This window comes from Coptis chinensis, chromosome 4 (genome assembly GCF_015680905.1).
Source record: "Coptis chinensis isolate HL-2020 chromosome 4, ASM1568090v1, whole genome shotgun sequence".
Lineage (NCBI taxonomy): Eukaryota > Viridiplantae > Streptophyta > Magnoliopsida > Ranunculales > Ranunculaceae > Coptis > Coptis chinensis.
Genome location: NC_141459.1, coordinates 80,835,394 through 80,861,879, shown reverse-complemented (window position 1 = coordinate 80,861,879; position 26,486 = coordinate 80,835,394). Strand labels below are relative to the sequence as shown.

The 26,486-nt window shown below is 35.5% G+C and overlaps 2 protein-coding genes across 5 annotated transcripts; one reads left to right on the top strand and one right to left on the bottom strand.

Moving 5' to 3' along the window:
• Positions 1–606: 606 nt before the first annotated feature.
• Positions 607–2,630, bottom strand: LOC147505060 (uncharacterized). The gene is given in 5 exon segments (XM_086605458.1): positions 607–1,059; positions 1,061–1,378; positions 1,479–1,763; positions 2,036–2,223; positions 2,306–2,630. Coding segments are annotated over 5 exon segments (1,569 nt in total).
• A 16,136-nt stretch (positions 2,631–18,766) lies between these two features.
• On the top strand, positions 18,767–24,245 carry LOC147505059 (uncharacterized). 4 transcript variants are annotated; one of them, XR_015193176.1, is made up of 4 exons: positions 18,807–19,794; positions 20,754–20,918; positions 21,023–21,126; positions 23,970–24,245. XR_015193176.1 is itself a non-coding variant. In XM_086557658.1 (2 exons), exon 1 carries the CDS (start codon positions 18,898–18,900, stop codon positions 19,792–19,794), a length of 897 nt encoding a protein of 298 aa, XP_086413784.1. In that variant the 5' UTR covers positions 18,808–18,897; the 3' UTR covers positions 23,970–24,245. The 4 variants fall into 4 exon arrangements, 1 of the variants encoding a protein (XP_086413784.1); XR_015193175.1 differs by having other exon boundaries at positions 20,754–20,934; XR_015193177.1 differs by lacking the exon at positions 20,754–20,918 and having other exon boundaries at positions 18,767–19,794.
• The last annotated feature ends 2,241 nt before the right edge of the window (positions 24,246–26,486 follow it).

Here is a 26,486-nt window from a genome sequence, read left to right as displayed (position 1 = left end):
TACGTTGCAAGTTTTTTTTTTTAAATAAACATATTTGTATCCCTTATTTTCTTTTTCTTTAACAATTTTTTTTTTATAATATATATATAGTTTAAGCATGAGGGATGTCGCATGAGGGATTTCAAAAAATTGTTATATTGTTTAGCATAGCCGGAGAATTATTTAACATAAGCTATACTTAGGCATGACTGTAAAAGAATTATTTAATAAAGAAAAATCAATTTGTCAAACAAACTTTTTTTTTACACTTGTTTTTAAGTATAATATAAAAAAAAAATCACAACGTCATTAACTTCATAAAATCAGTGCGAATGCATGTGTGTCAATGCTATCAGTGGTTTGATATAATGGAGCCAGTTTTAAATAATGTAAGATCAATTATTGTCAAGGGATAAGAACGCACGTGTCACTTTATGACGCATGATTTATTGCATACTGTAATTTAATATAAAGTTTGACAAAATTGAAAAAAGTAGAAGGAGAAGGGTCTTTATAGGGATTAAAGCATTGGATTTGCTTCTTTCAAATTGACAGCACGCAGTTCATTATTTGAATGAGACTTGTGTAATTAATATAGTAACATAAATTGTTTTCCCTTGTACAATATCAAAGCAACACTTTCGGGTACACTATATTGGTAGTACTGTTAGATGGACCGGGTGGTAAGATAACATTAATCCTCTTGGAAGATGTGCATCTTGATAGTGCGACATATAGTTGTCCATGACTGAATGCGGGTGTTTGTAGGTCAACGCCAACGTACTTCACCGATTGTCCTTGGGACTTATTTATTGTCATAGCAAATGCTAGTCTCACTGGAAATTGACATCCGGACATTTGAAAAGGCATCTCAATAGCAGATGGAGACAGAGATATTCTAGGAATAAACACAGTTTCTCCGGCTTTTGCCCTAGTTAAAATTATTGCTTGAATCACTCTTTTTTCACCACGAAGCACGATTAGTCGTGTCCCGTTGCAGAGTCCATCCCTCGGTGCAATATTCCTAAGCAACTTTATAGGGCATCCGACCTTCAGCTGTAGATTAAAAGGCGGTAAGCTGGCCGGGGGGATCAAGAGAGTTAAGAAACTCACTTGGATAACGGGATCCGTTGTTTTCAGAATTGTTAACATCGTCGATGATTTTATCTGCCGCTAAGTAAGAAAGCTTTTCTCCAGGAAACAAATTTAGAGTTGCTTCGTTGATTACACTGACGTCGTCGTTTCGTGCAGAGAGTATAGTTCGTTCATTTAGAAAAGCTGGTGATGCTATGCCCGCCACATCCAAATTTGGATAAACTGATGAAATGAGTTCTTCTTGATTTCCACACTTACGTATGCCTGTAGGCAGCTCAACCATTTTCGTAGGATTCATTCCAATCTAAAAGTTTAGAAAAAACAAAATTAGATGTCGCTCAACTTTGACTAAAGATATATCTATAGTAAAACACCATAACTAAAGATTTGAATTAACAACTTACCTCGACCAAGTAATTGGCAAAGTTTGCATTATCAGGGTCTAACACATCAAGGTGTATGTTTTGGACCAAGTGCACAACATTCACATGCCGCCATAGCTGAGATCTCCTCAATGATGCACCTATAAATTGCTCCTGAACCCCTTTTGGTATAATAGGGAGGGTTTGTCTAAAATCACCTCCAAGAACAACAGTTATTCCACCGAATGGATTTGAATTATCCCTGATATCTCGAAGTTTCCTTTCAACAGCTTCCACACAGTGTCTATGTTGCATCGACACTTCATCCTAAATTATTAAGCTTGTCTCTTTGAAAATATCAGCATGTATTGAGTTCTTGGTAAAACTGCAAAATGTTTCATCCATCACATTTAAAGGAATTTTAAAAGTCGAATGTGCCGTTCTTCCACCAGACAACAACAACGCTGCAATTCCAAATGAAGCAACTGTTATTACTATATGGCCAAGACTGCGACAAGTTGCAGCAATTGTGTTGTACACAAATGTTTTACCAGACCCTGCTGCTCCATCCAAAAAAAAACTTCTCCTCAATTGTTTACCACTGAATCTGTTATCTTGGTATGGGCGTCATGTTGTTTGTCATTTAGTTGCAAGGCATTCGAGGTGGCCTCTGCGTGGAGCCCATTATGCTGGAGTTGTCTTTGCTCCCAAATGAGTATGTTATTTGTAACTACATCCCAGTTTCTTCTGGGTTTAGGCATGTCTGGGAAATCAGATAATGTTCTTCCTGGTTAAAAAAGCAATTGGTTCAACAAATATAAACCATAATCAGCTACTTGTTATTCGATTGGGAATTGGGAAAGTGTTACGTATTTTCATTGCAAGGTCATCACAGATACTTGTTGCAGATTCATTCCACAATAGTACAGGACTTGTGGGGGAACATTCCAAAAGCATAATGCTGAACAACCTTCGCAGTTGATTGCCAGTGTTGATTATAGACACCTCTTGTAGACATTGCCTCCATTCATCGTCATCTTCTAACAAACCACGTGTAACACATGTCGCTTTAAATGTACTATATTCAGATCCGTTAACAGTACGAAGATCTGAAAAGGATGTAGGACCTCTGACCACTGTCAAGAGTAAGTGGAGGTAGAAACGTTCTCCAACATTTGGATTTACAAAGTACATTCTCCCAATAGCGCAACACTGATCTCTCTTCTTCCATTTTTTTTTTAAACATAGCGGAATTCCTGATAAGTAAATGCACGGGCCTCTGCATCTCGAGCACACTGTTAAAAAAAAGTTGTTAGAGTTGATTTATGTCTTTCTGCTCTAGCAACAACTGCAGCCTTGGTGTCTCTTGCATTGAAAACAACATGATGTATTCCTTCAAGATGAACTGCTAATCTTTCAACTTTTGGGTATTCTATGTGCAAAGGAAATTCAAGCAAACGCCATGCTGCCTCTGGTGGTCCCATATACCTTGCATTAATGTACTGTTGGATCTCGTCATCAGAGCCAAATATCACCATAGTTGCCCTATTGTGACCTTTGTATATGTATTTGTGAATAAATTTAATGGCACGGACCAATGAACATACTTCAACGTTTATATGGCAATTGAACATTTCTGATAAGAAGGTTGTAAGGCACTACATCCATGTTATCAACTTTATAATTCCAAACTTCGTACTCCTTACCAGTATTGCGTCTATGGTAAATAGGATACCCAACTTGATCCATTGTTGTTTCATTGATGAATGCACATAGATAATGTTTGGTACACTTTCCATTCTCCATGCATGGGGCTTGTGGATTCTTGGCGCCACAGGGTCCGTGAACCATACACCTCTTTACAGTTTCAAAAAGTGTTCATTGGGAGATAGGGTTCGGAGAATTCTGCACACACTATCTTATCCACCTGTTTGAGAAAGATAAGGGCATGCATGTGTGGCAGACCTCGTTTCTAGAATTCAATTGTATATAGATGTGCAACTGCTTCGCCGAACACACCATTTATGAGTATTTATTCCATAATGGCTTTCCTTTTCAACTTAAATACACGTGCGACCACTTCAGGACGATCCGAAGTAGTTTGGTGCTGCTTGAGTGCTCTTCTAATCTCTGGACAGTTTGGGTTTGTCATAGCAGTAAGAAACACATCCGGATGTTTATTGTAACGCATTATGGCCATGGAGTCCTGGTAAATTTTGTACATTTGTCTTGGGTTCCCTGTATGACTCGACGAGAGAATGTAACGCTGGCCGATATCTTCTAGAGGTAATCCTTCTATGGAAATGTCTGTCAAACACTTATACAAATCCACACGAATGTTGTCTTGGTTCATCCGAACATAACGCAAATGGTTATGTTCAATTGTAGCCCAGGCATCCACTATCCACTGTTGAAATAGAGAACCTCCCCTTAAAATAGATGAGTATTCTGTGGGCCGATCAAATAAACGATAAGCGTAATATTGTACTTGAGTCAAACAGTCTTCACCTGGACAATTGTTAGCAATATCCCATTAACGCAGATCTGGTGCCCAACCAAGGTCTCCTCTAGGGAAAAGTAGCACATAATGTAGAGGTGAACATGCTGGGTGATACTCACTTATCCTTTCTAGTCCACCTTCTTTATAATGCAGAATGATGCCTCGTAACATATCACATTTACTTTCATCCCCAGGCAACACAACGACAATTTCAGAAGTCGATGGAAGATTATACCGACGTCGATCAATACCAGGCGTGTATTATATGTGTAACTTGTATTTGTAATATGTATTTATTTATTTATTTATTAATTAAATTTTTTTAAAATTTGTTTGATTGGATTTGGGATATGTGGGCATGATTTCTGGGCCCGAGTCTGTGTTGGGCTTATGTTTCAAACCCAGGAATATATATTCATATTTTTCCAGAGAATAGGGTTTTTGGATAAAAATAAAATAAAATGGAGGCGGAGATAAGAAAACTCGCTTGCTAGAGAGTTGGAGTGTAATGATTCAAACTATGAGGGATTCGTGGAGCTTTTAATTAATGTGAGTAGTTAGTTTTTCTACTTCACGTGTATACAGAAACAACTTTACTGTCCAATGTTTTCACTCATTTTTATTGTTTATTCTTCATCATCCTGTCGTTATTGTTAAACTGGTTAAATGTTAGTATATTGTTTTGTTATTATTGAAACTGTCATAACTGGTGGAACTCTGAAAATGAAGTGCTAAAAATGAAGTGCTGAGAATCGTCCTGTAAAGTATGTTTGAACTTGTATATAGTATTGATTTGGTTGATTGTGGATTGTTGATGTTTGGTTGATGTCGGGGGCTGTTAGAGCTTTGAAAAGGCATTAATGGCAGCCAGAGAAATCGCCCAGTAGCTTAGATTATTTAAATTTTGTTGTTGGGGTTTTGGTTATGTACTTGAATGGATTATTGGTGATGGGGTAGTGTAGTGTGTGTGTGAGGGCTGTTAATGGGTGCTGTTGAAGCTTGGAAATGGTGTTAATGGCGGACGAGATCTGTTGGGGAGTGATTTCAAAAATTAGTGAACTCGAGTTTGGTGTTTATGAAAGGGGTAGGGTTTTGGTCCAGGAGTCAAACCGCTGGGGTAAGGGTGGCTGAAGAGAGGAGTGGTGGTGGCTAGAATTCGCGCTGGTGCACTGGTGAGGGTGAGGGGAATCAAGGTTGATTATGTCTAGGGGTTGGGTTTTCCTTGGGGTTCAAAACCAAATGGTTTCGGTTAGGTTTGGAGTGGTGGCGGACGAGTGGTGGCTAGTGGTGGAGGAGAGCTGCTCACTTGGTGAGGAAGATGACTCTGTTGGGTCTTGGGTCAAAAAGTTTAAGTTTTGTTTGGGCCGGTTCAATTAGTTGTTTTGGGCTGGAACTTAGTTTTGTTTCTTTGGGGCCAGTTTCTATTTTTGGTTGGGCCGGACCACATTAGTTGTTTTGGGCCAGTTTCTAATTCTTTTGTTTTGGGCCAAACTAATTAGTGTGTTGGGTCAGTTTCTATTTTTGGTTTCGGGCCTTGGTTTTTGGGGCTTGTATTGTTTAATTAGATTAGGACAATGGGCTGAACTGTTTTAAATATGGGTTTGGTTTTGAACCTTGATTTTGGACTATTGACTGTTTAGTTACTTACCATTTTATGTTGTAAATTGTATGAACCAGTCCAATAATAGAATATTGTGAAAGCCTATATAAATTGGTTTGTCATTATCTAAGAAAGATTTGACGTTGATGTTGTGTATTTTAACACGAGACGAGATAGAAAATCTTAGGAGACATAATATTTCTAAAACGCTATAAAAATGTTATGCGGTACGTTTGGAGAAATTGTGACATTATGTGGTATGTGGAAATTGTTGTTATGTTAAATGATATCATATGTTAGGATATCTATTAAATGCAATATCTTTGAGAAATTGATATAAATGCTCCATTATTATATATGTGAGATGCTACTAAGAGGTAGTATAGTATTTGTGGATATTTTCCCACGGGATTGTGGCTTAGTGCAATAATATATTGGCACGTGAAAGAATGAAAGTTGTTATGAGATGTATTGAAATATATTGTGGCTTAGTGCAATAACGTATTTGACATGCACGTGATATAGTGAAATGATTATGAGATATAAATGTATGACACCTGAATAAATTACGTAACGAAAATCCTAGAACCTAGCTACCACAACTCATGTGATTTGGCCCTTGTGATGGGCGTATGTGATATGCTTGGCCCTTCTAGGCGTTTCAGTGAATCTGAATGGCCCTTCTAGCGTAAGTAATTTGATTGGCCTTTCTGGCGTTTCAGTGAATCTGAATGGCCTTTCTAGCATAGCCGAATAGTGGCTTGATTATTCCGTTCGCAAAATTAGAACGAGATGCGCGATATTTTATGCCGAATAGTGGCAGTACTCACATAATAGCGTTGGTGTGGGGGTTACCTGGTATGCGATATCCCGCTTAGGGTAACTACGCACGGAGTGGTTCATTATGTGAGGGGAGGCATGTGGATGTACATGTTCGGAGTTGGGTAGCAATTGTGGTAGCCAGGGAAACTAGGTAAGACATAGAGATGACGTGATTCTAGAGACACTTGAAGAAACTCTAAACAATAATTGTGATGATATATCAAAGTGTACGTTAAATCTATAATAAATGATTGATGGTGGTTGTGAAATTGGTTCAATGAGATGATTGGAATTATGTATATGATATGTTTGGTTTATTGTAATTTATGTTGCATTCACAAAGGTTTTGCAGAAGGGTGGGTTAAATTGATTATTTATGCAGGTGTGACCCACTTTGTGATTTGGTTTACACCAGTGTAAGTATATAGTAAGTTTTAGTTTGGTTATTATATTATTAGATACAGTTAATCTAGTACGGTTTAAAGTTAAGGCGCCTCAGTGGAGGAACTAAATGCCTTATTATTATTAAGTTGGAAGCTAAGGCGCCTCAATGGAGGAACTACCTGCCTTAACTATTATAATTAAGAATGTTGTATTAGTCGTTGGAAGTTAAGGCGCCTCGGTGGAGGAACTAACTGCCTTATGGATTGTGTATATATATGTATAATTATATGTTGTATTTTAGGGCTACTCACACCAGCATTGTTTATAATGTTGACCAGATTTGCATGTTTGCTTATCTGGTGTGTTCATTAAATGAACATAGTTGATAAGTCTTGGCAGAATTAGTGTTGAGGAAGGTTGGTTGCTGCTTGTGGTTTGCATTAGCGTCACATTCAGGATATGTTTTGTTTTCTCTTAAGGTGTAATAGATTTTAGTTGAGACAAATGTTGTTTGTATTTTCAGTTGTAATTATAATTAAAGAGTTATTGAAAGGAGATTTGTAACCTAATCATATTTGTGAATTTTTGTAATGAAGATGACTTTTGTTTATTTGAAATTTTTATTGGTTTTAAATTATCCGCATATTTAAACTGATTTTGGGTTTTTGGAAGTTGAGAGTGCATCACACCTCGAAAATCGAAGAGTCAAGAACAAATATTGTTTTTCCGATTTTGTCAAAATTTGGGGTGTGACAGTATGTACGCTGGAATATTATTGTCTATAGTTGCATTTGACATTAGGATGTCATTTGTATTTTTAAAAAACTTGGACCATGCATTCGCTTGAATAAGCACCCCCTGAATAATACTTAACACCTCTGTTAACAAATGTGGATTGCGTTGCCTTCTATATTCCAGAGCGACACTTGCATCGTAAATGTATAGTTGGGCCTATTTCGAGTCAACATCACCGTTTGGTAATAGTGATCCAATTTTATGGCACAATTCTCCATGAATAGTAAATGATTTTGGACCATGGCCTCTGAGGACACGATCATTTGCTTTAACACCCAGGCTTGTAAAGGCATTGCATGCGTTGTACCCTCGAATGTTTTTACGGAAATCTTTTGCTAGCCAATCAACACCTTCGAATAGTGATTTTAGGGGTTAGGGTAAAGGTTGAAGGAAAGGGACTTTTATTTTTCCTTGTAGACAACACGACCCAAATAAAGACTTCTTCTTGGTAGACCTGGTCAATTGCTCAGCTCTCCAATGGAGGGCAAAGCAAGACTAACATTGGATGTTCATTTCGCCAAGATCATGGCGCACATCTGGAACAACAGGCAGGGACCCAAATGGGTTCCCAAGCTCAAATACATCATAATCTTCTTCGTCGGACGTTTTTGTGTCGCCTTCAGAGATTTGGTTAAATTCCACCTCCTTTTGAGAATGTATTAAGTCTATATCAGACATACTCATAAGAGTAGTATCAACTGATCTGAAATTCAAAATATAGAACCAATCATATTTTACTGACCACAAGATACCAAAACAAAGATCGAGATTCCAATAATAATTTATATCAGACTTACTAGCCATTATGCAAGGAAGAAGATCCAAGTTGGAAAGCAAAAGTGAGATTACGTGTAGAACGTGGAGAATGATGACACATATTTTCGGCGCCAGAATGTGATGCAAACAATTTTTTACAAATTGCCTATCATTTGGACGTTGTAAAATTGGTGTCTCATCATCAACGACATTTTTACCTTTGTCGCTCTGTTTAGACGGGTTAATATAGAATGTTAGGAACCTTTGAAAACATTGTCTGTAGTGGATGAAGAATAACACTTTGCACTTGAGAAACGCTCAGCAATCGTAAAGTTATTTCCCTCTCTCTACGCGCACGTTGAGCCAGTGCATATCGATTGGGTTGTTCAATTATGTTTGAACGATTAACCATTACGACTTGATGTAGGCCTTGATGGTTTTCGTCACAATTTATATCTTTTTGAGAATGTAAGTCTATCTCAGACGTACTCACAGGAGTAGTATTAACTGATCTGAAATTCAAAATAGAGGTACCAATGAGGTTTTAATCACCATAAAATAACAATATGAAAAGTTTATAGGAGTAATATTAGACTTACTGGCTGCTTTGCAAGGGAGATGATCTAAGTTGGAGGCCGGAGGTAAAACTATGTGTCGATACTGGAGAAGCGTGGTGCAAGTATTCGCAGGTAGAATGTAATGGTGACAATTGATTGCCAAATTGCATATCATTTGGACACTGTGATATCAACATGGGATCATGTGTGGAACCTCCTGAAACATAGTTTGTAACTGACGAAGGAACAAAAGTTCCAACTGGAGAAGTGAGCTGCAATCGCAAAGTTCGTTCCCTTTCTTTACGCACACGATGAGCTAGTTCATATCGATTTGGTCATTCAATAATGGAAGAATGATTTACGATGACGACCTCAAGTGGCAGTGGATGTTCTGTTGTTGGGCGTAATGTTGGAGTTACAATCTTCTTTGCTCTTTGACGACGTATTTGCAATTGGGGTGTTCTTCGATGACAAAGTTGCTCCAAAATGGAACCATGAAGAATCTGTAGTAGCAGTAGCTTTAAAACCAGTATGATTTTATTTCACCTGAGTTGATGTTATACAAAGAAAAACTAAGTTTTGATAGTGGGTTTACCTCAATTTGTGTTGATGTTTGCATTCGAATGTACTCTTGCACTATTTCTTAATTCACTAGCGCTATTGTTTCACAATCCATGTTTAACTTATGGAGTAAATTTGAATCAATTTGTGTGATTGTTTGAATCAGCATACTGAAAACAAATATAATGTTACATTAGATATACATTGGAAGTTAGATTGTATGTTGAGACGAAAACAATAAGGATTAACTCATGAATGAACATTGAATCGGGGAATCTTACCACCGCCCGGACAACTGTTTGTGTTACCTTATACCTGAAACTCAATAAAGTTGTTATCTTGAAACTAAAAACCAAGCAAGGGAAAACATCGTCATATACTAAATCCATTAAATCCATTCTGTCTGAACTGAAAACATTCTTAAAAAAACAAAATAACCTTGTATCTTCAATGGAAGACATCATCATAAAGCAACACTGACCATCGTTGTGGCAATCAATTTTTTTTTGGTTTCTCTATGTATTTTTTCCCAAGGAAAACTGACCTATCATGCTGGAAATTGAGGCGAGGCATAACAGAAAATAGTTTTGTAAAGTAATGAATGGCATACCAACTACGACAGAAGCAGTTAGAGGAGAGAATCTGGATGCAAAAAAGGTGGGGTTGAAATTTTTTCCCAATGGACTATGGTGGTTGAGGTATACAATTTGAGGTAGGGACTATGGTGGGGTATACAATTTGAATAGAGACACAGAAAAAAGTCCGACCTATGTAAATAGTTTTTCTACTAACTTTCATTTATGGAACTATGCATTGTGTATAGAATGCACGAAATGTGGCTCAAAATAGAATCTTGTGCATTGAAGAGTTATTATTTGTTTTTATTTTTGGTTTTTTTACTGGTAGGAACATGGTGTCCGTGGAGTTGATACGGAACATCTGTGAAATAATTTCTTTATATGTTAATTGTTGGATGATCTGACATTTGTTGCACAGTACTTTCTGTATAGATTAGTAACTATGGCATGATCTGGCATCTGTTGCACAGTGGAAATCATACTGTATTTTATTGTATAGACTAGGTATAACCCGTGCCTTCGGCACGAGTGTTTTTATGTTTTTTAGAAAAAGAAAGTTGATATATATAATTACTCAATATCATTTGTTTAATGTTCACAAAAAAAACATATATTCCTAAGACATGTCAACTTTAATATGTAGTTGCAGTTTTTGACTTAATTGAGTAATTTTTAATTATATTAATATGAGCTTTTATTGTCAACACAGTACATATTTTTATTTAGATACTTTAGTAGGATTTTTTTTTTTCAATAAAAAAAATATAGCTAATTGTTAATGATGTTATTAGATTCATTTGATCTACATTTCTAGTGGCCATGCTTATTGGTATAGATTTTTAAAATCATGGAATATGTCTAGAAACTTGACAATGGTATATGTACGTATTTTGCAAAATAGACCTCATTAATTAAATATATTGCATACAAAGACACAATATATGGTTAAGGAGCTGCTTAATTCTTACAATTTTCAAGCAACTTGTACAATTATGACTCCCACCAAATATCACCTACAATAAACTTCATTAAAGATGTGGCAACTCTTTGTACAATAAAGTAAAAAACTTTGATAAAATAAAATACACAACAATACAGTATTAACGAAATATGCATTAAGTTAAACCCATGCAAGGTTCAACCACCCATAAGGTCAAGCTTTAGTGATGATCTTCCAAAAAATGCCAACTCTTACTCGTACTTCTCAATTCATTTTGGGAGGTTCATCAATTTCCACAATCCACTTGTATTCGATGGACTATAAGGTTGGTGGTACCCTGCTGTCGAGCCAATGCAAACACCTTATACTAATTTCTCTTGGGCATTCTTGATTGAGACGTATGTTTGATGCAACTTGGTGAATACCCATTGCAATATATGCAATAGGTAGGTGTTGCAGTCCCATGGAAAAAAATAATGTTAGACTTTAGGAGGCTAAATTTATCATCTAGGATTATCGGGAAAAAAAGAGCAATTTAACATCACTCGACTTTAAGCTCGATCAAGTCGACTTAGCTTAGTGAAAATTCCACTATTTGAAAGTACTTATAAAAACTCATCTAGCCATCAACAATAGTGTTGTCTTTGTTCTTAGCCATCAAATTTGTCAAATCTCAAAAAGTCTGCAGTACAGTAACTGTTTTTTGTTCCTAGTTGATTCGAAAATGGTATCGATTTCAAATACCATAAGAATTCTATAATTCATAGATTTTTTTTCCTGACTTTCTTGAGAAGAGTCCTAGGGATTCTTATTGTATTATGAAAAAGAGATGCAAAAGTGTACCTTTAGTCCTAAATTAGGTATGGGGATTGTGAAAACATATTTACGCTACGGTCTGAAAATTTTGGTTCTACATGACACCACTCATGAAACTATTTAATCTAACAATGGAGGATGAGTAACGACAGCAACACACAAATGAAATCCTTTCAACAAATTAATTAGCATATACGATAAAAAAAACACATTCATTCCATTTCAAAATCTATAGAGAAAAGAAAATGACCTTTATCTTGGAAACCACTATTGTGGAAGTCACGAACATACCTATAAGAAAAAAGGAAAATAAAAAGTCTAACTTCAAATGGTGAAGATTGACTACAATGAATACACACAAATCATTTTCAATCCAAAAACTGGTTTTATAGACATGTTGCCATTGCTTCTTATATACCTCTGGTCCATATAATATTCTACCACTCAAAAAACCCTAGCAAGAATCATTAACACCTACCATGCTAGCCACTACTTCTTCCACGAACAAATTATAACTAAATCAGGGCAAAAAATTATGCTTATATGATGACCCTCAAAGCAATTAAAATTGAGAACGTGCTGACGAAGAAAACAAAAGTACTTCCTACCATTTTCTTGGATACATGCTATATGAAAACAAAATAAAAACATTTGCAATTAATTTAGGATCAGAACCCTATTCATCAATAATAGGATGGTCCTAACCTCGACCAGACACGGTATGTTAGCACTCAATGCATGAACACTTCGCGACTGTAATCCTAAGTGCATACATAAACAATTATTCTTAAAGATGTGGACCGAAAGTATAAGATTTAACAAAAGTTTAGAATGAACATCCACACAAAAAAAAAAAAAAAATGCTAACCATAGAAACACAAAGTACAAAATTGGTCATATTATGAATAAACAAATTCATGCTTCAGCAATATATGAAATGCATAAACAAACTAAACGACACCCAAATGCCTCAACCCCACTAAGTTATATGTATATTAGAAAATAATATATAGAGATAAGGAACAAGAGTATTTCTTTCCAGTATTATCAGGTGCAAGGGAATGCCTGGCGTTCTAGGCTCCCCAAATTGTGTTTTTGTTAACAATTTGCCTGCGGAGACCCACCGGTTCAAAAATGAAACAATGGCCACTACAATTATTAGGAGATGAGATCGAGTATCCCTTGTACAAGAATAATCCTCTCCTATTATCTTCCTACTCACCCCGCTTGAGCTATTATTGTTTTAAGGCTACCTCCCCATGCTTTATGTTGCTCGCCTCCGCTTAGGTAGTATTGCTTGTATGTTTTCCAACCTTTTCAACTACCAACTTGCCTCTCATGAATACACGTACAGTTCAGTATGCAAACACGACCACTATATATTATGGCAACCAAAAGGGCATAGTTCTTTTAGTTCAAACCATACTATTCTGTAAACATATATAATTAAAAAAATCTGACCTATATAGAAACAACACGACAAACCATGGAAAGTATAGTCTTAAGCATACTGGAAAAGAAAAAGAAATATGAAACATAGCAAAGTCTATGTAAGGATCAAACAACCGTCGGTTGCAAGGCTTTGAGTCTACGTGTGATTGGAACAATTAAAATTAGAAATAGGATGCCCGTACCATTTCTATGAAATAAAATAAAACTTAGAAGCCTATGTTATCTTATAATGATTATTGTCTCGTTTTAAGGGTCACTCAACGAACTTGTTGTGTTTTGTGTTCTTTCACAGCTTTTTCCTAAATATATGAAGTCAAAGCAATAAATTAAAGAGGAACATCTAAAATTAATGTCATCTTTCACTTTTGCTTTTTTTCCAAATCTTTCGGTAAAGTAAAGGATATAGTATGTAAAATTTTCACGAGTAATATACCTTGTTTAGAAAAAATCAAAGTTTAGAAAAATACTACAAAATAATAATAATAATAATAATAATCAAGCAACTGTAACTTAAAATGAGCAAGTAACACGCACAACACTTCACCCCAAAGAAATCTGAGATCCATGAGCACCGATGAAGTGGGATAAGATGTGCTTCAACTCAAATAAAGTACCGTAAGAAACGAAAGTATATAGTCCAATTCATGCCAACGAAACATTAAAAATCTACCGAGCTTAGTCCTTTCAAAAAGAAAAAAGAAAAGAAACTGAAAATTAGTGGTTTAGTAACTATGCAAGGGCTTGTAACGTGCGTTTGGAATTTATTCTCCTTGATAATGCTACTTTTCAAGTTAACACTATAAACTCATTTCCAATTCATATTGTCTTCTACTCAGTCACCTACAACATCAACGTTCATAACTACTCTGAAAATTAGCATGTACTAATTTTTTTTAGCTAGATTAAATAATTGTTTATTGATAGTGATGTAAAATAAGTCGTCACTATCACTATTTGAACAACAATGATAAAGATATTCTTAATAGATAAATTCAAACAGGCACTATCTAATAAAATTTCATGTGATGTAAGCGAGATACCTCGACAAACGATAGGAACAAAATTGCAAATTACATATTCAAAATTGATATGGCAAAACAATACAACAAAAACTCTATTTAATATCAATTTAACACCCATGTAAAGGAAGTATATGTAGGAAATTCACTAGCATGGAGAATCAATTCCTTTTATATGTGTTGCAAGGTGTCTCCGTAGAAACGTTAAACACACAAAAATTGACCTTAAAGTCTAGCCTGAGGCTCTAAGTAGGTCATTATGAACTAATAAGAACCAAGCAAGCAAGATTTTTCTTCAATAGATGTCTTCCCTTGCCAGCAGAGACGTAGCCAGGAGTTTGGGTGGGGGGGGCAAGGTGTATGAGGGGGCAATAGTACACTATCTCAAAAAAAATTGGAAGGGCGAAGCCTTATATATTATTAAGGAATTTTCGCATTGATTGTAGTATAATTTCTTGTGTTTTCTAAAAATTTGGGGGCAACTGCCTCCCTCCGCCCCCCGTCTCCGTCCTTGCTTGCCAGAAAAGAGCTGACCATATGTGTGGAAGGTCCAATGTAATAAGAACATGTTTTGCAAATGGAATAAGTAAGGCACTAAGCCACCAATGTCATTTACCAATTCAGCACACACCAAAAATCATAACAACTTTCGTTTGTTATGCTCAAGTAGGTTGCGCACTAAAAACATATGGTATCAAACAGACAAGACAAATTAAATAAACAAAGCATATACGCTCAACCATATTAACAATCAAACTATCAAAGTGAAATAGCAAATATTTCTATGGGTAAACCATTATTTCTGCATATTTCCAATCATATAAGCTTACAAAAGTTACTCCCTTTAGCTTCATATAAATCATAAACCAAGGTACAAACAACACATTGGAAATTATTGGCATGAGGCTATGAGCAATATTAGGATCAATCGGACATCAAACTAAAAAAATTATACACTTTTAAACCTCTAAAAATTCTTAAACACTTGTGAAATTTACTCCCTCCCTTTGTTTACAATATAAACATGTGACAAAAAGAGAAACTATATATATATATCTAAAATTTATACTCATAAAACCATTGAGTTGCACTATAGAAAAAAAATTGGGCATTTGAAAAAAAAATTATACCTAGCGCGCATTTGGAATTTATTCTCCTTGATAATGCTACTTTTCAAGCTAACACTATAAACTCATTCTCAATTCACGGGAGCCTAAATTCACAAATTAGTCGAATGTCACATTGTATCCTCTGTTGTGTAGGTTGTGTTCGAATTTTTTAAAGCATTCTAAGTTGTGTGGTTATTGTACTAAATATTTATATAACAAATAGATGTGTCATTCTAATGCAATGAGCACAACAAATCCATGCTCAGTGATGATACAAAAAGCAAAAAATACAATACTATCAGGATGCACACTTGATCATGCATCCTCTTCTCTATCATGCGTTGTTCCACAACGATTAATGCAAATCATTTTGACTCTGGGGACAAAAATAGGATCCACCAACCCAATACCAATACAAATCTCCTATTAAGTTAAAAACTATTAAATTAAAACCCCATACAATAATAAATTATAATTTGAGACACCACCGATTTACCAAATTGAAGTTATTTCAGTAGCAACATAAATATGGGATCGAAGATACGAAAATCAAAATATAGAGATTGAATATAAGAAGAAAGAGACAACGTATACCTAATCGTGGAGTTTCAGAATCAATTAACCAAGAATTCGGCAAGTGCGAATTGATATTGTTATTTTTAAATCACCACCAATTCCGATTGACCAATTCAGGTTAGGGGGTTGAAAAAGTGGAGAGAGTGGCACTCTTAGACAATTAACACCCTTCCAGCTAGTGAGTAATACATAAGTCAGTAGTCACTCTAAAAAAACCTACCCAAATTTGAATACAACTTAAGAAATTTGTGATATGAAATTAACATGTAAAACAACTTACATTTGAACACACTCAAGAGGCGTAAGATGGAATTGTACCATGTGATTAGACAATACCATTAGAAAGCTCTTTCCGAGCCGGTCGTTTTGACATATAGTAAACCCAATTCCGAGGTCTGAGTCCAAAGATATGGCCTGTGGAAGTTTTGTTGACTTTTATGCGTTATTTCTGCCCGCGTTGATTTTGAGTTTTTAGTTTTGACTGGGATTTAAAAAGGTTTTTTCTCCTTGAAATTTGGGCTTTAACCATAGAATTTCTTAGCAACCAAGTTTTGCTAATTTCTCTTGCAAAAGTGACATATTTCTTCACATATTTGACTCCGAGACTTGAAATACACAGAAGCACATAAACCTACTTTTATTTATACTAGCTAATTGGCCCGGTCATTGCCGAGCTTGCTACATTGATAGTGATCTGCTAAAACCAATAAAAAATCTCGAAACCCACAATTGTTACAAGGAAAGGAATACTTACAGGTTGGACGGTGTATGTATGTCCCCAAGAAGAAACAGAGGAGGAGGAGGAGGGAAGTTGGGTTTGGCTTTTATATATAAAAAAGAAAAGTTGTTGTACTTTAAAAACATTTGGGTAAAATTTGAAGAAGCCCAAATTCAATATAGTTTAGAACTTCAAAAACAAAAAGTCTACGAAACTCAGGCCCAACAACAGCTTTTCTTGTTTATAAACCCAACTTCCATCTTCTTCTTGCGGACATACGTACACCGTCCAACCTGTAAGTATTATTTTCCTTATAATAATTGTGGGTTTCAAGATTTAATATTGGTTTTAGCTAGAATCAGATGCAAGCTTTGTCTTGCTCAAATTTTGAATCAGACACGTGTCAATGTTAGTTAACAAACTTTTATCTACTCCTTTGTGGGTATCGGTTTCAATTTTTGTACCCCCTTAACAACTCATAAGAGTATATGCATTGTAGTCGACAATTTTAAATAGGCCGAAAACCTTAAAAGTTACTTATAGATTTGGAGACCATTACAGTAAACACATAAGGTGGTAGATTCTTTTAGATTCACGACACAAAAGCTTGTCTTTAGTTGTAAATCGTTGTTTCTAGGCATTTCTCATTGTAACTTAGGTAGTTTAAATAATTTGCTACCAGCACTCAGGAGTTCACCCTTTGACCACCAAATATTATAATACAAATAGTAACTATTGTCTGAAAAAATATGGTCATAATCTTAGTTTCAAATTGTTGTTTTTATTGGTAAAACCTACTTACCATCATGCTGGTTCCTTTTTTTTTGCAGGTGAGTGCTCCTGGTGAGGGGCTCAAGGCAATCGGGGGCCCTAAGCAAAGTTCTAATAAAATTGTTACATCTTATAGATCGATATGATTTGTTTACGTTATTTCATATGAATGCAAATGCTTAGTTTATTTAACAAAAATTTAAAAGATAACCATTATTGTAAAAATTGATCATAACATTTTTTTTTCTTTCTTGAATAGTCTCCCCCACAAACATTTTTTTTTTATAACAAAAAATTTAGAAGATAACAATTATTGTAAAAATTGATCCTAACATTTTTTTTCTTTCTTGAATAGTCTCCCTACAAACATTTTTTTTTTATAACAAGAAATTTAAAAGATAACAATTATTGTCAAAATTGATCCTAACATTTTCTTTATTCTTTTTTTTGAATAGTCTCCCCACAAACATTTTTTTTTAACAAAAATTTAGAAGATAACAATTATTGTAAAAATTGATCCTAACATTTTCTTTTTTCCTTCTTGAAGAGTCTCCCCCACAAAAATTTTTTTTTTATAACAAAAAATTTAGAAGATAACAATTATTGTAAAAATTGATCCTAACATTTTATTTTTTCTTTCTTGAATAATCTCTCCCTCAAACATTTTTTTTTATAACAAAGAAATTTAAAAGATAATAATTATTGTCACAATTGATCTTAACATTTTCTTTATTCTTTCTTGAATAGTCTCTCCACAACCTTTTTTTTTTAATTGAATTTTATTGATAAAAAGAACATAAATACAAAATGAAGTAGAAACATAGGAGTGTTGTTAGGGAGATCCTCACATACAGAGAGATCTAAGACAAAACACCATAAATACATGAGGAATAGTGGAAGAATAAAAAAATATCCTACACCTGTAACATTGTAGAAGATCATGGCCAAACAACAATGTCACAAACTTGAAATTTCAATATATTTATTTAATAAAGAATTACACAAGAGAGAAAGAGATAATTCTACACCAAATTAAACAATATAAAAAAACCAAATAAGACAAAAGAATGATATAAATAATATTGAAGTATTGGCTTCAATTTGATAAATTGTTATAGGGTGTTGAATAAGTTTAATTAGTTAAGGAGGCGTGCCTGTTTATTTATTGGAGAAGGCAAAAACGCTAGGAAAACGAAGAGGTTTAATGCAATTTTCTAATTTCCAATTTTTCAATGTAAAATCGTTTATTTAACGGATTAAAATAAATGAAAAACAAATAGTGAGTTTTTTTTTCACAATAAAACAATAATAGACTTAGAACTGTAGGTGGGTTAGGATATATTGGGCCTTTGGACATCGGGCCTGGTATTACATTTGAAGTGGGTTGGAGTTATTAAAAGACTGCAATCCAAGTAGAATTCAATCTGATTTCCTTCATTCACTTAGGGTGTCTATTAAGAAAATACGATTGGAGTTCTCACATTTTTATATATAAGTAGAAGAGAAGATGAAGAAGTATGGCTTGCAGCTCAGAATTCCCCAGCAAAGCAGGCAACCGATGGGGCCTCCTGCCGCCCGTGCTCCTGTTTTTGGTGATAATGATGATGACGATGATGTAAATAGAGATATTTCTCGTCAGGCAACCAAGAAGAAGGCCCTGAAGGATGTTGAAGAGCAGCACAAGAAAGCCTTGGAAGACGATCCAACTGTCTTTGATTATGATGGGGTGTATGACCAAATGAAAGAGGCAGCAGTAGTCCGCCCCTTAGTACAAGATCGCGAACAGAGGCAGTCGAAATATATAGGGAGATTAATGGAGAAAGCTAAACAAAGAGAACAAGAACATGAAATCATATACGAGAGAAAGCTTGCCAAAGAGAGAAGCAAAGATGAACACATTTACAAAGACAAGGACAAATATATTACAAGTGCTTATAAGAAAAAACTTGCGGAGCAGGAAAAATGGATGCAAGAAGAGCGTAGGCGTGAGCTTCGTGAGGAGAAAGAGGATGTTACTAAGAAAAGTGACATTCTTGACTTCTACTTTAACCTTTCAAAGAATGTTGCCTATGGCGCGAAAGCGGCTGAATCTAGCAGGCAAGTTGAGCAGGATGAAATAATCAACACTGATGCCTCAGGGAAAGAAGTCGTTCCAAGGGCCAATTCACCTTCAAACTCTGCTAAGGCGAATGTGACAGAACAAGATGAAAATTCACCCCATTCTAAGGAGAATAATGATTCTTTAGATGTGAAATCTGAGGTCAAGACTTCCGTGCAAGATAACACTGTTGCTGAACAGCCACCAGCTGAGCAAAAGAAACATAATCCTCAGAAAAGAAAAGAAGATGAGGTGGCCGCAGCCAAAGCACGCTTTTTGGCACGCAAAAAAACAAAAGAGAACTAGGTAGAAATGTTTTATCCTGTTTCTTTCTTTTGTCTGTTGTTTTTGGTTCCATTTTCTTTCTATTTCTAGGAATGGAGTCACATAATTTATTTGTTAAGATGTCTATTCTCCTAAAATAAAATCAATATATATCATTGTGACTGTTAATGATGTTAGATATGATAATTGCTCGACTGAAACTTGGAACAGTTAAATTTGGTGGAAAGTTGTGAATTTGGAAAGTCAGAAATGAACCATAGTTGTTTCCGCAAAAAGAATGGAAGAAAAACGAAAATGCTCACATAAAATGATTGGTAATAGTATAGTGTTGACTGTGTTATTCATATTTCATAGATGTGTTACATGAACACACCATATTTCAAAATTAATCCGTGAGGGATACGTACATACACGAACACATATTGTATGTGTTTTATCTCAATCATTGATATTTCACCGTGTCAGACACTTCGTATTAGAGTCGGATATGGACACACGTATCTGTGTCAATGTACTTTAGATTCATAGAATTCTTGGTAAATCGGTTTCCTCTTTTTTTGAAAATGACCTTTGGATTTATGGTCCTATGTTGTTCACTTAAAGATCTTAGGATATTTTGTTGGAAGATCCGGCAGAAAGGCACGCGAAAGAATGGCCTTTTCTTATGTTTGGTAACTTCCCATTAGAGCATTCCCAATGCAAGTCACTATGAGGGGAAATAGGGACTTGTCACCCTTATGGAGGCTTTGTTTTGGAACCATTTTGTTATATTCACCTGAAACCATTTTGAAAGTGCCCAAGGCTTTGTTTTGGAAGTCTAGGTTATGTTATGAACTTTGCGATGGACACATAGATACACATTTGTGCGTATCTTGAGGCTGCGTTGTGCCAAAAATCTGATTGAGAAATAAAATAATGTGGATTATAGCGATTGTTTAGTTGTTTGGGTTTTACGTGACTTACTCTTACTTTGTGGACAGTTCGATGGAAATGGAATGGGTAACATTACTTGTTCTGTTAGTTCCGTATTGTCGGACAATGCCATCTCTTCGACTTCCAGTTGGACTTGGCTTTCTAGTTATAGTATCAGCAATGATATTTCAGCCTTGGAAAGAATTTTCTGCCCTCCTCCCAAAATGGGCAAGGTGGGGAGCATTTGTGGTATTTGGCTACCCTTTGGCCTACACCTATTTGTTTGTGCAAAGTAAGTGTTGTTTTTTGATTCTAGTTTTATGATGTCTTTTTTAAGCAAACAAGCAACGGACATGGGATAATTGGTACAGTGATTGTTCTCCCGCTTGTGTTTGGAGAACCAACTGCTACTGCTTAACTGAAGTCCAGACTTGTGCATCGGTAAGCAAATGGTTAATATCTCGTTTTGGTTACAATACCTTCTCTCTTTTTTTGGATTTGAGCTCGTCTTCTGGTTAGCTTTTTTATAGTTTTTCACATCTTAATTGTCGTTTGAGTTTGTATGAGCTATTAATTGCATCTAGTGCTGGTGAAAGTCAAGATTTAGTCGGATCTTCTCTATGACCACTTTTAGTACTTTATTTGTTAGCATAGTTGCTACTCCTGACTCTTTGAGTTGTATAAACGAATCGCTAGAAACAAATACAACGAGGGATAAGGATGTTGCAGTGAAGAGGATGGATACATTTTTTAAGTGCATGTATTCGGCTATTTACAACATCACCATATATGTCCAGTTAAAGCAATGCTCCCTATTGCTAGAGACAAGCCTACCTTTATGTGCAGGGAGGAAAAATCTCCCTATTGCTAAAAGTGGAAGGCACACTCGTTTGGATTTTCCTCTTAAGAATTACACTGCTAAATGTCCATGTATAGTGAGTACTGGCTCCGTTCACAGAAATTGGGGGTTAAGCACTAAATGGAGACTTAGCAAAGTGTTTTTGATTAAAGTGATCTGGTATCCTTTAGATATGAGGACTCTGTTTCATGTTGCCAGTCACATTAAGAGATTACAGTGAGGTCTCAAACAGATGTTGGAATCTCATTTCGTAGATTTAGTTACGTGTCTAATCTGCATTGTGTCCCCACATAATGTACTTACTGTCAAAAGCATAATAGATCCTGAAACTGCTTCAAACTGCTTGGGTTGCTGGGTTGTCACTGTAGTGACCTGTAGAGTTAGTTAATCTTTTGTTTTTGTTGTACATGGTATAGTGATTCGTGCCGATGTATACATAAATGAATTGCAAAAGTAATAATCAGGTTTTGGTTCCTAAATGTGCATCTTTGCATGATGAGTTGTGTAATTTGGAGAAAATGTTTCTAAAGTCTGTAGGGAACCTTCTCCCTACTTGGTTTGTGAACCTCCTTAATACATCTCATGGTACTTGAGTTTATGGGCTTCCATAAACTGTTTAGTGGTTTTATGTGTCGCAAGAGGTTCTTGAAGAAAGGTCTAGTTCAATCAGGCTCTTTCTGTTAGGGGCCAGAGACATGACGTAAATGTGGTCGTTATGTTGCAAATATTAGTTGTAATATAAGATTTAGATTTAATGAATAGGTTTTCCCATTATGGTCTCTATATATGTAAGTCACTCTGGGTGTTTTCTGCTACATTATCAGGGTAAACTTATGATCTAGCATCTTCATAACCTTTAGATGAAGTTACTGCATGCTGCTTTTATGATTTTCTATTCACTACAAAATAAGGTAGGTTCCTCAATAGAATATTTAAACTACAGTTCTGTTTTGTACTCAGAAAAAAATTAATCAGAGAAAGTGGTGAAAGACGCTGTAGTGTGGTAAATTCCAGGTTCAATTGTAGCTAGGTGGTTGACATGCTCTGGGTTTATAAACTGAAACTTTGTGAAACCCTTTTTTTCTTTAACCATCACATTTCTTATGTTTCTGTGATTTTCACTAAATCGTGGACTTTTTTTTAACAATTTTATTTTGGTAAAGTTTATCTCTGAAGGTAACTTATTAATAATAGTAATTGTTAGTACTGATTTGATGAGTAAAACATACAAATCACGAGAAGAAGAAAAAAATACGAAGTTCGATAGAAGTCAAGGTTAACTACTAAATGAGGACGTAGCAAAGTACTTTAGATCTAAGGACACTCTTTTGTGTTAGCCGTCATTGAGAGGTTAGAGGGTGATCACAGACAGATGGCGTATATATTCATTTCATTGATTTAGCTAGATTTCTAGTCTGAGTTCTGTCACAACATATTGTACTTATTGTCAAATTTAAAGTAAAGCCCTGAAATTGCTTTAAAGTATAAGTTGCAATAATCATCTCTTTAGAGTTAGTTAATTGTTTTCTTCTTTTATCGTCCATGGTATAGGGATTTATGTAGGTGGATACATAATGAATTGCAAAAGTAATATTCAGGTTTTGTTTCCTAAATATGCATTTTTTTGCATGGTGACTGGTGATTGGTGTGCTTTACAAAAAACTGTTTCTAGTCATGATCTTCATTGGACTCTAACCCTCCAGTGAACCTTCTCCCTAGTTGACTTCTAAGCCTCCTTAATGCATCTTATACTAAAATTACTTAAATTGATTGGCTTCCATAGATTGGTCAGTGAGTTTATTATGCATGGCAAGATGTGCTTGAAGAAAGTCTAGTTCAACTTCTGTAAAATGTGAGTCTCTTTCTATTAGGGGTTGCAGGGACATAAAAATAGCATCATAGTCATAAAAGTGGTCATTGTTCAGCAAATGCACTTGTAATATATACGAATCAGGTTTAACCAAAAGGTTTTCTGTGATGGTCTCTATCTTAGTAACTCACTTTGGGTGTTTTCTACATGAAGTTTTTACAGGTTTTGTTCCATGCCAATTGAACACCCATCTACTACCAGTTCAGGGTAACCTGTAGATGAAATTACTACATACTAATTTTATACCATTTCTGCTAATTGCAAAAATAAGGTAGGTTCCTCAATAAGTTATTTGAAGTACATTCAAGTTTTTACCAAAAAGAAAATCAGGTGGAAGTGGTGAAAGATGCTGCAGTGTGGTCAAGAACTAAAACTCATGTCCAGTTGTAATTAGATGTTGACAAGCAGGGGCTTATGTGTTTTGCTTATCCAGTGATTGCAAAGAGAAATATTGTGAAACATTTTTTGTTGTGTGGTCATCATGTTCTTATGTCAATGAAATTTGACTTCAATCGCTATGCTTTCTAAGCTCACTCTCAATTTGACTTTGTTCAGGTAGAGGTGGCAGTAGGCTAGTAGTTGCAGTGTGTTGCATTTACCTGCTTTTGACGGTAGAAGACTGCCGCATAGTTTATGATGGGGAACTTTGTCTTTATGTTGTATTGTGCAGTAATTTGTTAGATGATATATTTGTGCACTCTGGAAGTGCATTTTATTATGACGTTATGACTATACTTGATTCTATGTTGGAGGTTACGATTTTTGAGATATTCTTTTAAGGTTTCATGCTTTGCCTTTCTGTTAAGAGTTAATTGAGTACCTTTTTGTGAATTCTTGCAACGGTTTTTCCGTAGTTTAATTCGCTCTTCTAGTACTTCTATTTTAAGATTTTCATTATGCTAGCCAAGGTTTAGTATGCAACTTCTGGGTTGGTTTATCTTCGCTCTTAATGGGAGTAATGGAAGTATTGAGACCACCCAGATTCAGGGATTCTGTTTTCTTTTTTCCTGCGCTGTGTTACTTCAAAATTCTGAACATGAACAATATTATTTTCATGTCTGATGGGGCTGTGCTTGCTACTTCAAAAAAAGAAACGAAGAGAGTACACCATGTGACTTGGTGTGCAAAGGAGTCGCATGGTATGATAATTTGAACCTGAAATATAATCTGTGGGGGTCTTCAACCTTATAAACGCTTGGAGGCCTATCAGCAAAAGAGTGTTGGCTTGTTGCTACCTACAAAAGAGTTCAGTTCATAATGTTAACGCCTACTAGAACACCCCGTTTGGCCATACGGTTACACACTTGACATGGAACCTCCATTTATACCAAAAGCATGTATGCTGCTGCAAAACCAGATTCAACAAACAGTCTTGTCCACCCCTTTTTAAACTGCTCATTTTATATATTCTACTATGGTCTATAGCCAAACATTCAGCAAATTAGTCTATAGTTGTCACTTTGTCCCAGTCCTTTACACATAATCGCATGGGTCCGTTAAGACTTTTAGAAGAACTACTAGCTAGGGAAGACGTACCAACGTGGATGAGGTACACAATGCTTGTGATTCTACTCAGCTTCTGGACGCTCTACAACCATTTCTTTGTCAAATGTAAGTGTTGTTGTTTCCTTCTTTTTTTTTTCATAAAATTTAATGAATTTTCAGCAGACATGGGTTGATTGGTACAGATATACGTGTCCCACGTACGGATGCTTGGAGAAGCAGTTGCTGAAGTGGATCATTAACTATATATTTTTAAGTTTACACTCCTACTATAGCTATGAAATGAGGCAGTGACGGCTGCGATCATAGTTGTAGCACACTGATGATATCTCCCCCGAAAAATATCAACCAAACTGAAGAGGCCTCTAGACATATAGCTATGTGATGGCCTTATCCACAAGTCCACTTGCTTTGAAAGATGTAAACTTCTTGACTAGCTTCAATTTGGTACCAGTGATAAGTTTGTTCTTTCAGCCTTAGAGCTTCATGACCAAACTCTCTTTATGTTCCATTTCTTTCTTTCTTTTTCTTTCCAAGCACCTAGCTTTTTTTAACGTCATTCGCCGTCGCATTATTAGTGAGAACTGAGATAAGCGAATGAGATGATCGAAGCCTTTATGTATGTTTCCTGTCTCGTCATTAGTACCCATTCAACTTCATTTTCTTATAATGAGTGTGTCACTTCTATCTGGAGAGGGAAAGGAGCTGCTCTCCCAATCAATGAATTGAAGAAATCATTACTGATGGAAAACCTACTTGGCTACACAGATATGAAGTACCTTCGAGAGGTTCTTTAGGTTTGTGTGATTGTCGTCGCTACACCATGTTTATGAATGGTAGTAGTTAGTGATTATCTATAGCTTGAATCTTTTTAGGGTGCAGGTTGTTCCCCCCTGTAATCTTTTTGTACTGTACCTTTTTCTTTTCTTTTTAATAGAGTTTTTTAAAAGAAAAAAAAATCCTAGTTTTAGCTTTTATGAACGTATTATTCTTCAATTGATGTCAATTCTTTGATTGGATTGTCGGAATCAGTATATGTAGTCCAGTTTTGAAATAGACCCAAGTGCATGGAAAAGGAGGGATGAGCCCATGTTAGGAAGAATTGAGAAGAGGAATATAGAAAGTGTTCTCAGTATCCTTGCAAAGGACAAGGGACTAAGGACCAATAGATGTTTGAAGTGATCTCTAACATTCAATATCAGTTAATGACGACACTCTTACCGACACCGATAATAGTCCATAAAGGGGTTCCTCATCACCACCAAGTGGCACAGATACTCTAGTCCTCTTCAATGGTGGCTAAAGTACATTTTGAGTTTGATTAATGTTAGGTATTATTGTCATCACCAAAATGAACAAAATTGGTCCACTTCAGAATTAATTTGAACTTTTAACCACCATGTTTACATTTGTGAACCTTGTTAGTAGAAAAACGTATTTGGGAGCTTTATGAGGCAAATTACAGCCAAGTCTTCTAAAGTTGCCTTTTGAGATTTTTTATGGTAGGTTACCTATAAATGTCAGTACTTTGATATTGTTTTTATCAGAGATATTGGCTTTTGTACTTCC

Coding starts and splice junctions, on each gene's coding strand:
- LOC147505059 (XM_086557658.1), top strand. CDS start 18,898: ATGAAGAAGTATGGCTTGCAGCTCAGAATTCCCCAGCAAAGCAGGCAA.